The sequence below is a fragment of the Trypanosoma theileri genome, assembly GCF_002087225.1.
Source record: "Trypanosoma theileri isolate Edinburgh chromosome Unknown TM35_Tth_28_V1, whole genome shotgun sequence".
Classification (NCBI taxonomy): domain Eukaryota; phylum Euglenozoa; class Kinetoplastea; order Trypanosomatida; family Trypanosomatidae; genus Trypanosoma; species Trypanosoma theileri.
Window position 1 is genome coordinate 96,528 of NW_021639870.1, and position 13,020 is coordinate 109,547.

The 13,020-nt window shown below is 36.5% G+C and overlaps 7 protein-coding genes across 7 annotated transcripts; all 7 read left to right on the forward strand.

The window, feature by feature from the left end:
- Positions 1–325: 325 nt before the first annotated feature.
- TM35_000281370 (phosphatidylinositol glycan, class H) lies at positions 326–1,270 on the forward strand (the record flags this gene model as incomplete). The annotated part of the gene is made up of 1 exon (XM_029028168.1): positions 326–1,270. The coding sequence occupies one exon, from the start codon at positions 326–328 to the stop codon at positions 1,268–1,270; it is 945 nt and encodes a 314-aa protein (XP_028880487.1).
- A 608-nt stretch (positions 1,271–1,878) lies between these two features.
- TM35_000281380 (uncharacterized protein) lies at positions 1,879–2,676 on the forward strand (the record flags this gene model as incomplete). The annotated part of the gene is made up of 1 exon (XM_029028169.1): positions 1,879–2,676. The coding sequence occupies one exon, from the start codon at positions 1,879–1,881 to the stop codon at positions 2,674–2,676; it is 798 nt and encodes a 265-aa protein (XP_028880488.1).
- A 387-nt stretch (positions 2,677–3,063) lies between these two features.
- Positions 3,064–4,173, forward strand: TM35_000281390 (uncharacterized protein; the record flags this gene model as incomplete). Its single annotated transcript, XM_029028170.1, has 1 exon — positions 3,064–4,173. The coding sequence occupies one exon, from the start codon at positions 3,064–3,066 to the stop codon at positions 4,171–4,173; it is 1,110 nt and encodes a 369-aa protein (XP_028880489.1).
- Positions 4,174–4,719: 546 nt separating this feature from the next.
- Positions 4,720–5,604, forward strand: TM35_000281400 (gamma carbonic dehydratase; the record flags this gene model as incomplete). Its single annotated transcript, XM_029028171.1, has 1 exon — positions 4,720–5,604. One exon carries the CDS (start codon positions 4,720–4,722, stop codon positions 5,602–5,604), a length of 885 nt encoding a protein of 294 aa, XP_028880490.1.
- An 895-nt stretch (positions 5,605–6,499) lies between these two features.
- TM35_000281410 (uncharacterized protein) lies at positions 6,500–9,022 on the forward strand (the record flags this gene model as incomplete). The annotated part of the gene is made up of 1 exon (XM_029028172.1): positions 6,500–9,022. One exon carries the CDS (start codon positions 6,500–6,502, stop codon positions 9,020–9,022), a length of 2,523 nt encoding a protein of 840 aa, XP_028880491.1.
- Positions 9,023–9,691: 669 nt separating this feature from the next.
- TM35_000281420 (putative eukaryotic translation initiation factor 3 subunit) lies at positions 9,692–11,569 on the forward strand (the record flags this gene model as incomplete). Its single annotated transcript, XM_029028173.1, has 1 exon — positions 9,692–11,569. One exon carries the CDS (start codon positions 9,692–9,694, stop codon positions 11,567–11,569), a length of 1,878 nt encoding a protein of 625 aa, XP_028880492.1.
- Positions 11,570–12,086: 517 nt separating this feature from the next.
- Positions 12,087–12,923, forward strand: TM35_000281430 (uncharacterized protein; the record flags this gene model as incomplete). Its single annotated transcript, XM_029028174.1, has 1 exon — positions 12,087–12,923. The coding sequence occupies one exon, from the start codon at positions 12,087–12,089 to the stop codon at positions 12,921–12,923; it is 837 nt and encodes a 278-aa protein (XP_028880493.1).
- Between the last annotated feature and the right edge of the window lie 97 nt (positions 12,924–13,020).

Here is a 13,020-nt window from a genome sequence, read left to right on the forward strand (position 1 = left end):
TTTTTTTTTTTTTTTTTTTCATTGTCGGAAATCTGTCCTTTTTTTTTTATTTTCTATTTTCGTCCCTTCTTTATCGACTCTTTTTCTTTATTTTATTTCTCTTTCTCTTTCTCTGTGTCTCTGTGTGTCTGTGTACATGTGGAGGTAGAAGGTACAGGGGGGAAATAATAGAGGTATAGGGTGTGGTGTGAGGTGACTCTACTGCAGATACTGCAGCTGTAGTTCCTTTAACTCGTGTTGGCTTTCCCTCCAGTTGAAATAAATTTCCCAAAGAGAGAAACATAAACGGAAAGAAAAAAGAAAAAAAAAAAAAAAAAAAAAAGGAATGAGCAACACAAATAATGGCACATCACTGCCACAAGAAACTCCCCCCATACTTTTGGCGTCAAATCATAAAACTAACAGTAACGCCGTTGTGGATGTTTTTCAGGTAAATTACAGCGATAGTGTTCGTTTGTATCGTGTTTCGCGACGTGATGCACTTGGCCCGCAAACACCACCAATTCTTCGTCTCTTCTCACCTAATGATTTAATGCTTTTAATAGTTTTTGTGGCATTGGAATTGCCATCGCTACCCACCTTTGTAGATTATCTTCGTAGTATTGGTGTTGGGAATGGATGGACTTTTTTTCCCTATGGTGAAAGTGGTAGTAACGCTATTAGTAGTTTTACTATGGCTTTAATGCCGTATAATGGAAAGGTGTCGTGGCATCTGCCGCGCATTATTCCAATAGTGATATGTTGTTTAGTGTTACTTTACCGCCTTATCACCGGACTGCGCCGGGCCCACACGGAGGAGGTAACGGTCATTCGCGGTCTTGGAATACAATTGACGGTTTACAACATCTTTGGTCGTATTATTTCTCAACGGTTTGTAGAACATAAACTCATTCGCGCTCTTATTATTCATGATGCCTATTTCCGCTGTCAAGCGATATTCTTTCTCTCCGCCATTGTGGAGAATGAAGGGGATTTACTCGTACTCTTTGAAGAGACCCTACCACGATTGGCGGTCCTGCAGCCACTGCTGCGGGGTCTGCGGCATATTCTCTACGAGGAGCCGGAGGACGGCGCAACCCTCGCGGAGTTGGCAGACCGCATGGATGATAGCGCCGACGGGGACGATAGTGATATCGTGACAGACCGAGAAGAGAGACTTTCATTGGCCTCCACAACACCATCAGCATCATCTATTATGGGAAACGCTACTAGCACCACCATAAGTAGTGGCATCATTAGCATCAGCAACAAGAAGAAAAAGGTTTGGTAAGAAAGAAGAGCAAAAGAAGAAGAAAAAAAAAAAATTAGTGGTGGGGAGATGAGAAAAGAAGAAAAGAAATTTAAAAAAGAGAGAGAGATGGAGAAAGAAAGAAAGTAGACGGGTTTTTTTTTACAAGGGGTTTCTCTGTATGTGTGTATGTTTGCGGTGGGTGGTGTTTCTCTGTTGGTTTGGAGGGGTTTAAGCCTATAGCCAAACAAAGAGAAGTTGTACCGAATACTGTTCGTAATTTTGGAGCAGTATTTTATCCTGACTTTTATTGTGATTGATATTACTGACAGGGTGTGATATTTGCGGTATTTGGTTTGCCTTGTTGAAATTGTACGTTGTCCCTCAGTCTACTTTTTTTTTTTTTCTTTCTTTGGAAGCTGTCGATCTCTTTTTTTTTTTCTTTTTTTTTCCCTCTTTTTAAATTATTCTGTGTATTTTATGCTTAATTCGATCTAAACTCCAAAGCAAAGGCAATGTTCACCTGCATTCATATTTTTTCTATTATATAATATGTGCAATGTTTAAATGTTCATATCTACTTTGTAGAATCTCTGTTTTTCTTATTGTTCTTTTTTTTTTTCCTCCTGAAAAGATCATTGAGGGAAGTCATGTGGAAATTAGCCATAACAACAACAACAACCGCAAGAAGAACAGGAGGAGGAATAGGAGAAATAGTTGCACTAATGCCAAGAGTGACTATCACTCCACTTTTTTTTTCACGTCGATTGGCCAGTACATCACGTACACCTACAACTACTACGATTACTTCTTCTGCTTCTATTGGTAGTACTACTACTTATCGTAATAGTGCAACTGCAGGTACTAGTCATATTAATAATAGTAAGAGTAGTAGTTCTCGAATGGGACACCGCACGAGTCCAAGACGGAACTCAAGGGAACAAACTGTAAAAGTTACTGCGCAATCTTCAAAGGCCGCGGCATCAGGACCAACGATGAGTAGAAGTCGTTTTTATCGTATTATAATGGAATATGGATTTGGATTCGCCATGTATTTATATATACTAGGCGAGTCTATAACCCTAACGGTAGTATATATTCTGCATAGTAATATCTTTTCTACTGGAGATAGTTTCAGTTGGATGCGGTCTATTGGTTGTGATCGTCTTGTAGACTTGGATCGTTGGTCTCATGCGGGTCCTGTTATTAGCGGTGTGTGTTTCTCCCCACGACTATTATTGAATTATCTCATTGCTAACATCATCACATATCCATTGTATTCTCTACAAGTTGCGTTTTGTGTGAGAACTTTTCCTTTACTTCGCTTGCTCTTGTCACCGGTGAATTATATTTTCTTGCGGCTACAACGATGTGGGAAAAACAACACGGCGAGAATTCCAAAGGCCCCTTCTGCAAAGGTGAAGCCAGCGGGTTCATTGACACAGTGAGTCCTAACAATGGTTTTTTTTTTTTTTTTTTCTCCACCGCTGTTAAATGAGGGGTGATCTTATTTTTATGTATTTTTTTATTATATATATATATATATATCTGTGTGTTTGTGTTTTAGGAGTATTGATGAGTACTCTTGGTATTATTTTTTTACTATTATTATTAATGGTGAATCATGATGATTATATTATGGATGATCAGAATTACACTGATAACATATACTGGGTAACCTATTGTATATTTTTCCCCTTTATTGATTGTTTCTTTATTTGGATCTTTAATTATTATTTTTTTTTCTACATTTGATACTTTTATTTATTTATTTATTATTATTCCAGGAATATAGACTATTGGTAATATATATATATATATATATATATATATATATGGTAACGCCTACTCTTCATTCACACAGTTGGACGGATCCAAACACAGGAGATGATGTTTCCTTTAATACTCTTCACTCTACGGTGGAAGTCTGCACAAATGCCTCTTGTCCACACCGCTCGGCATTAGAGAAGGAACGGCGTACTTCACTACAGTTGACGGCTTCTCATCAAGTGATGGAGGAAGTTCAACGTTATTTAGAACTCAAATGTGAACGACTACAAGCGGAATTAAATACTTGCAGACAACAACAAGAGAAATTAGATACATTAGCATCACAGGAAAGAAAACGACGAATTGCAGTAGAGAATGAACTTCATACATTACAGTTAAATATGAAGAAGAGATCTTTTGATACCCACTATAGTCTTGTCACTCAATCCACAGAAGTGGAATGTTTACAAGAGGAAAAGAAATTACTGGTGGATCAGGTACTGCAATTACAGACAGCACTAAATGAAATGATAGAACTTAATGAAGTTCTTCAACACGCCCTTCGATCAAACGATACAAACACTGTTGTAACTATGGAAAAGAATACAGATCCAGTTACCAATACTACTACTACTACTACTACTACTACTAATAATAATAATAATAATAATAATAATAATAATAATAATAATAATAATATTGATATTGAAAAAGAAGAAGAAGAAAACGTTCCAGTGGTGAAATCAGAGGAGCCCGTTGTGAATCCACAAGACTTGCAGAGTGTCGTATCATCGATGCCAAGGCCTCCACTTTCTCCTTCTTCTTCACCTTTAGCACCACTGGTGGAAATGAGCGGAGATGCAGAGATGTTGAATGAGAACAAACATGAGGAGATAAACAATGGTAATAAGGAGGAAATCACATCCAATAAGAGTACTGCAAGGAGTAGTAGTAGTAGTAGTAGTAGTAGTAGTAAAGATAGTAACAATACCTCTTTAGATATCATTCAACACAATGATAATGATAATGATAATGATGATAGTGTTGTTGCTGTTGATAATGGTAATAGTAATGATGGTGATGAATCTAAATCTGTAGTGCAGTCAATGCAGGGTGCTCTTTCGGAACTGGAAGCTCTGAGGTCTTTTTTGAGTTCTTTACAGAAAAAAACTTAGTGTTGGTTTAACTCCTACAGGAGAAATGTTAGGATAATCTTTTTGTACATATTATTACTGCTTATTTATTTATTTATTTTCCTTTCTTGTATTTTTTTATTTGATTTTCGTATTTATTTGTTTATAATTGACCAATAATAATACTAGTACATGATGTGTTGCTATTCACTTTTTACTGCTATATATATATATATATATATATATATATTGGACAGAGATAGATAGATAGTGTATTTGTAATAGAGGGATAAATGTATTGTTTGAGTCCTCTAGTATATTCTTTTCTATTTTCCTTAATGTGTGTGTGTGTGTGTGTGGTTTACTGTTTCCATATATCTCTCCTTCAATATTTAAAAAATAAACTTATCTATTTCAAACATTCTCTCTCTCTCTCTCTCTCTTTCTACTGACTCACTATGATGATGATGATAATGATGAGGATTACGCTGCAGGTCTTCAGAAGAAACAAACAAACAGACAGACAGACACATATATATTTATTTATTTAGAAAAGAAAAGAAAAAAAAGAAAAAAAAAAGGAGATATATGCCCCCCACTGTTGTCTATGGAGCTGTGCCCTATTTGGCTTATTTGATAAAAGACGTTGGGGCCCGTCTTGCCATTATGGGCCATTATTTACAAACCAGCCGCCATATGTATCCCGTTACGCGACATCAAAACATCCGTGCCTATCGTGGATTACTGCCGTGGACACAAGACTGCGGGTTTATCGCCCCGAGTGCATTTGTCTGCGGAAATGTGGAACTCGGCCACGATGTGTGTATTTTCTACCACACTGTATTGCGCCAATATCACACCGCCGCCGATGCGGTGCTTGTCATTATGGATGGATCTGTCGTGATGGACCGCGCCACTTTAATTGGAACTGTGCGTGTGGGTGCGGGTTCATTTATTGGCATTGGCGCCAGTTTGGATTGCTGCACGGTGGGCGATCACACTTTTATTGGCCACGGGGCGACGATTGCATTAGGCGCGAATATAGAAAATAATGCGATTGTTGCCCCAGGGGCTTGTGTGCCGAAAGATACCATCATTCACACGGGAGAAGTGTGGGCCGGCAATCCAGCAAGAAAAGTGGCGGATGTGGATAGTGATTACGGGATTCATCTCCAACACATGCTGCAGAGGTGTAGAGAGAATGGAAGAGCACATGTAGAGGCTCTGCACACACACATGCATCGTACAGAGGAATTAGACGCGGAGTGGCTACACCATGCCCTTGCAGAGATGGAGAAACAACAACAACAAATGATATTAAAGACACCAGTGGATATTCCATTGGAGGCAAAACGGTTTCTTGAACCACGTGTACACATGCGAAGACCAGAGATGCATATGCGGATGTCTTATCCAGTTAATCGTGTGGCTCCATGGATGCCAAAGGTTGCAGACCAAACAGCCAACGCGTAGAAAAAAAAAAAGAAATATATATATATATATATATTTTTACATAGGTCTTGTACACTAACCTTAACTTCACCTGAGGTGTGGAACTAGTAATAATAGTAATATAGAAGTATTACAAGTAATGGTACGAATAGTAATAGTAAGTAGGAGTAGCAATAGTACTAATAATAGTTAAAGTATTGGTAAAAAAAAAGGGGGGGAGGGGATTGTATGAGTATTGGGTTATTTATTTATTTATTTATTTATTTATTTTTCTTCTGTTTTATATTATCAATAATGTGGCTGATGATAACAGGAGAACCAATGTTCAAATAAAAAAATAAAAGATAGGGAATGTAAAGATATGAGAGTAGACATGCGAAACAAAAAAAGACAGAGAATGTATCGCTGGGAGGAAAAATGGAAGGACAACATTAAACCCAAAGAAGAAGAAGAGGAAGAGGGTATAAAAGTTGATTCCATTAGGGAAAACCAAAGAGTTGCGAGTGAGTTGAAAAGGAGAGAATATAAGAAGAAAGGAAAAATTTCTCGTAGTAGTGAACTAATTTGGCGTTTATTAATTTATTTTTATTTTTATTTTTATTTCTTGCGTGTTAACACCACTCCTATATATTTTTTTCTTGTACTTTGTGAATGTGTCTCTTGCCATATTTTATTATGGTCTTTATTTTGAATAAATGAATTCGTTATTTATTTTATTTTATTATTATTTTTTTTTTCTTATTTTCTCATTATTTCTCTCTTAACGTTTTCTTTTCTTCTTTTCTTTAATAATTCAGTATAGATAACTGTAACCAGAAAGAAAGAGAGCAAAAAAAAAAAGAAGGAAAACCCCCTTATCCATATATATATATATATATAAACCAAAGAAATAAAGATCATTGGATTAGAGTATAGAATGAATCTCTTTACAATTTGTTTAGTTATCATTCTTTTATACATCACTTCTCTTTCTCTTCTCACATTCCTTTCAGCCACGCCGCTCTCTACACTACCGGATGTGCATACAACTATGGATTGGATTCATCATCATCATCGTCACTATTATACACAATGGCAGTCTATACAGTGTTGGTATGAAAACAAGAAAAGTGTATTGATGGAAGGTATTGCACCATTACGAGCTCTATTGTTGTTACTATTGCAGAGATTAAACATCACATTATGGCCTAACGAAATGAGATCTCTACAAGAAAAAGAAAAAGAAAAAGAAGAAAGTACGAAAGAGAAAGAGTCTTCATTACAGTTACTACTGATATTATGTTCACTCTGTATATTTCTTTCCTTATCGTTTTCAGCTGCATGGTTGTGGAGTAGAAGAGTTGCTACACTCTTATTAAAGGAAGAAGAAGAAGAGGAAGAAAAAGAAAAAGAAGAAAGTATTCCAAAAGAAAAGAAAGCTGTCATTCAACGACAAATGACAGTAGTAGGAACTTTTATTATTCTTCTTATTCTTCTACCTGTACTTCTTGCAGAAGTGATTTCAACACGGCCTGTGGCTTTAGGATCTGTGTTGTGTTTATGGGCCCTTTACTTTCTCTTAAAGGATGAGACCAGACTTCACCCTTATGTATCTTCTCATATGAAAGATTTTAAACAATTTGATCTTTCTAAACCAATTGTATGTGAAGGTGGAATTCACTGTTTTCCAATGTGGCGGATCCCAACACTTTCATATTTATTATTATTTTGGTTTTTATTATGTTTGGCGTGTGGAGTAGAGCCACGTGTGGTTTCTCTCACACTTGCGGCTGCCGTATGGACAGTGACGGCCTGTTATCAATGGGCCTTTCACCCAGTGCTTGTATTAGCAGAAACCTTATCTTCTCAATCGAAAGGAGAAGAAGAAAAAGGAAAAGGAGGAAGAAGAAGAAGAAGAATAACAACAGCAACTGGAAAAGAAATGATACTTGTTGGGTTTTCCTGTTATAAGGATAAAGTATTTTTTTGGTGGACTGTTGTAGAGTTGTTAATGATAACCGTAATTGTTGTTGCGGTGATGTTCTTTCCATTCTTCTCTTCTGTTATTTCTAATGGGAATCTCCTTTATACTGTTATATCTCCATTTACATTTCCCTTGGATATGAGAAGAATAGTAGGACCAACAAGAACAACAACAATTACTACTACTACAACTACTACTTCTATTCCAGCATTAGAAATAATAAATTTCTCTGCATTACTTTCGTTTTCTTTTATTCCGCATACGATTTCTCCTCATGCTACTTCCGTGAGTGGTGGTGTAGAGGCAGGGAATATGAATTGTCTCTCTTTCGTTAATTCCACAAGAAACGTTTATTGTCCAGTCCCCGCCAGTAATATTTGGTTCATCTCAGAGTATTTAGGTTTGTTACCATGGACTTGGTTCTTTAAGAGTTTAGTCTCCTTCTTCACAACAGCCACTGGATCACAAGTTATCAGTTCTGCATTTAAATTATTTGTGAATATCACTATTCTTTCTGTGGCCTTACTGCATGCAATTCCACTTTTCGCGTTATTGGTGTATAGATGGCATGCACCACCAGTCATGTTTAACTCCACCTCTGAGCGAAGATCCGCTTTGGAAGAACGACAACAACAACAAGAAAATAATAATAATAATAATAATAATAATAATAATAATAATAATAATAAAGCCAATGTGAGAGATCAACAGGATGGAGTTCAGTGTGTGGAGAATAGAAGATCTAAAGATACTCCCACTATTATGAAGTCTCTCTCACAAGGTGTGTATATTGTAAAACAAATGGCTATGTGTTGTTGGTTTCTTGTGTTTAGTGATATAACTGGATATTTATTTTTAGCGTGGGGTAATCATCAGAGATCCATGTATTTTATGATCTTTCTAACACCAACTGCTTGTCTGTGTAGTTTACATATAATGTGTATCTGGCTTCAGCGAAACTATAAGGATATTTACCATAATCCTTCAGGGAATGTATTGAGAAATGAAAAGGAAAAAAAACAACCTTCTCAACAACAAGAAGAGGAAGAAGAAAAGAAAACGCAAACATTATTTGGTATATCTCTTACGGAGAAGGGTGATGTGTGGTGTATAGGAATTCTTACAGCAGCTGTATATATTTCTCTTATTATCTCCATCATGCCATGTACACAAGGCATCATGTTAAGCGTATTGGTATTCATATTGTATATTTCCTTTACTATTCTCGTTATTCTTACTGCCGTAATGATGATCAACTATCACATTTTTTCTAAACATATTGTGATATCTATGGCACTGGCAATTCTTACTCTCATTGGATGTGGATTTCCTCTCTGGCGGGAAGTAGATTATCGTGATATTATGCGGGGGATAATAGTTAATGGAATTTTATTTTTTATTGCTGCTGTTTACAGTGGTACTCGTGTCGTGAAGTACGCTCTTGAAGCGGAAGATATTATTTTCTCTTCTCGGTAGGTGTTAGTATGAAAAAAGAAAAGAAAAATATAAAAATATTTTTACAATCTACTACTGATACTAATTATTATTACTATTATTATTATTATTATTATTATTATTATTATTATTATTATTATTATTATTATTATTATTATTATTATTACGCAAGTAGTTTAATCACACGCATTAACAGAAAATTTGCTTAAGAGACGCTAAGGAGAAATTATCATCATCTTTTTTTTTTCTTCTTTATTTATTTACTTATTTCTTTTCTCTTCCTCCTTCTATTTGGCACCATAGTGATAGTTAAGGAAGTATTGAGTTGATCTGTGAGTTAGTGAGTGAGAGTAATATTCTTATTGCGACTACATCTTCTTGTAGAGAAGAGAGAAAAAAAAAGAAAAAAGAGTCAAAGAAAAGAAATAACGTAAACTCTGAGGAACCAAAGAAAATACAGTTGGCACCTCTGAGGGATTAGAAAGAAAATAAGAAGAGTGAAGTAAAGATAGAAAGTGAGAGAGAAACCAAAAAAAGAAAGCAAAGTAAAAAAAAAAAAAAAAATCACAGGAACAATCACAAACAAAGAGAGAAAAAGAAAAGAACGGAATCATAACAGGAACTAAGAAAAAAAGAAAAAGAGGAAGGAAAAAAAAAAGATCCAAAAATAAAAAAAAAAGAAAAGGAAATATGTCAACTTCTATTACAGTTCTGACGTATAATTTATGGGGAATATTTAACTCCAAACACCGTAAAGAGCGTATGGCCCATTTTGCCACTAAAGTGGCGCAGTATGATGTCATTCTCCTGCAAGAACTTTTCTCTCTATCCGATTATGAACTAATCATGCAAAGTCTCCCAGAGGAAATACGGGCCACGCGGTATATTAAACGTTTTCCTACTGCCTTCTATGGATCTGGTGTTGCCGTGATCTCACGCTTTCCCATCAGTTCTGCAATTTTCTTTACATTTCCATTACAAGGTTTTCCAGAGCGTGTTCTTCATGGGGATTATTATGCCAATAAAGGAGCCGCATTGGTTCGTGTGAATGTTCCCTGTGGAATAGGGAAAGATAAAGGATCCACAGAAGGATCTCATGACTTAATGTATAAGGAGGTTTCATTTTATTCTACACATCTTGTTGCGATGTATCAAAAAACTGCCCGTTTGCGGGATTGGCGACATGAATTGTATTTACCGATTCGATTAAGCCAGGCAGTATCATTTGCCAATTTTATTGCAGAGACATCAAGACCAGATGAATGTGTTGTTATTGGAGGTGATTTTAACGCCACACAACGTTCATTGGAAATACAAACAATGATGATTTTACTTCGTCAACGTGGATTTCATTTTCGTCCTGTACTTCCATCTGTAAATGGACACAATGCATGTATGCAAGGTAAAGAACGGTCTGCACATGCATCCATGTTAACGTTTTCAGATGCAAATATGTTTAATACCACTGCAGAAGGATGGTTGGTACAAGGTGGGGATGTACCTTGTCAGATTGATCATATTTTCTATACAAGTAATACATTATCTCTTTGTTTATATGATGATTGTCCAAATGCCGCACCAGGCTATCCATTTACTTTACAAGAAGAAGATGATAAAGAAGTTCCTATTGGAGTTGTTGTATTCACTCAAAATGATGAAGTTCAACTTCCACCTGAAAAAGGATATCTTGCACGTTTTGCAGATTGGCTTCGTAGTAAAGGGAACTCAACATCATGTCATACGGCTATTAACATGGCAAACTTGATATCACCTGAAGTAAAAGAAACAAAAACAACAACAACAAAGTCTGTAGAAAAGAAAAAGCAAGCTTGTGCTCTTTCTGATCATTATGGTGTGGCAGCCCGTCTGCAATTTTCATTGGAATCATCTGATACAGATGAGATGAAAAAAGAAGCAACTTCTTCTGTGGAATTAACAGAGGAAGAGTTAGCAGTTTTGCGTGAGGCCACCAAATATCTTGGAGACTCTGTAAAGCTTATGCAATATGAAAGTAAAGTATGTGTATACATTGGATTTGCTTCCCTTGCTTTTGTGGTTGGGAATATTCTCCTTTCCATGTATAAACAAACTCAACGAGCACGACAAACAGAATTATTACTGGAGCGACTTGTCACTTTAGCCACACTTCCCACTACTCCATTACGGAACGAAATGTTAGAATTGGAATCTGGAGATTTTTCTTCTGTTCTTAAGCAATGGATACAAAAAGTGGTTTCTATGCGACCTTTCAGTACTTCTACTTCTACTGCCAGCGGTACTAATAATATCCCAACATTGATGCAAAACGGCGAGAGTCGTGTGGATTACGCGCAGGTCGCCTCCTTTATTCACGGCCGTAGTCTCTGGCAGGCGTTCACACCACTCTTCACAGTTGTTGGGGCGGTTGGTGGCTTCGCTGCTCTCGTCACTGGACTGCTGCAGCGCGATGCCGACGCGAAGGTGTTGTCTGGACAAGTGCAGACACTAAGGCGTGCCGTGTCGGCCTCTGGTGAGGGAAAAGATAAGGAAGAAGAGGGGGGAAATGTACGGGAGGTAGAGAAGGAGTAAAGAGTGGGAAGGAAGAAGGAGGGAAATGGGTGCGCAAAACCATAAGAGAATAAGAATGGAAGGGAAAAAAGAAAAAAAAAAAAGAAAAAAACATCTTTATCTGAGGGAGAAACCTTGATTTCATGCACCTTCTCTTTTTTTTTTTTTTTCTTGTTTTTTTTCTTGTTTTTTTTTTTTTAGTTTGCTTTTACCCTGTGACAAGAAACTTTCAGGACTTTGTCTATACAGGTCTGATTTTTTCTCTTGTTGTGGTTTGGCATTTCTTCCTGGATTTGTCTTTTTTTTTTTTATTCCCTATTCCTATTTCTTTTTTTTTTATTTTATTTGTGTCTCTTTTTTATTGCTTTTCAACTTTATTTTCTTTATACTCCTTCTGATCCCACATAAATGGGTACTTTATATATATATATATGTTTATGATTTTTTGTACTCTCTTTCTCTTTCTCTCATTATCTGTTTAACTCTATTGTTATTTTTTCTTTTTTCTTTTTTCACCTTTGTATATATATATAGTGTGATGTTAAGGCGGCGCCGCACTTTGCTGCACGGTTACGTTCTTCCAAATGCAAGACGTCCACGACTCGAAGAGCCGCGTGAAGTGCCACAGTCATCTCCCACAGAAACCTGCAGAGTGAAATTACTCTCACACACACCTCCAGTAATAGAGGAAACAGCAGCAGCAGCAATATTAACAACAGGGGATGTTGATGCCGCAGAGGAAATGTATGGAGCCGCAATGAAGAGAGAATATAATGGTATGCATTACGTAATGCGTGATGAACCACTGAAAAAGTATCGAACTTCCTACATGGATGTACGGAATGACGATAGAGTAAACAGAAACATTAATGAAAACAGATACAAAGAAGAGAATAACAATAATAATGATAATGATAATAATAATAATAGTGAAGAAGAAGAAGATAATGATAATGATAGTGTTGCTGCTGCTGTTTCTCTGGAAGAACCCTTTATACCAACGTGTGATCGTCTGAATAGTGCGGTTCCCCCTTCCTGTCGTGCTGTACATGTGGAGCCAAACTGGCTGGAGCGGGCGGTGATGCGATCACACTCTTCCAACAAGCGTCTGGGTCCTGTTCACTCATTTAATAATAATAATAATAATAATAATAATAATAATAATAATAATAATAATAATAATAATAACATCAGTAATAATAACAAGATCTTTAGTGAAGCACTGCCAGATCCCGCATTACTTTGTTTGGGAGATGTGACGGAGGAGGAGAGACAACGTATAGTGACAGTGGCAGGCATTGCTGCTGCATTTTACGCCTCCCCAAATGTAAGAACAAGAGGAAATAGAGCAAATGGGATATCTCTTTATATATAATAGACTTTGTGGAGAAGCTACAGCAGAATGGAGAGAGAATCTATGTTTTATTATTATTATTATTATTATTATTATTATTATTATTATTATTTTGTGC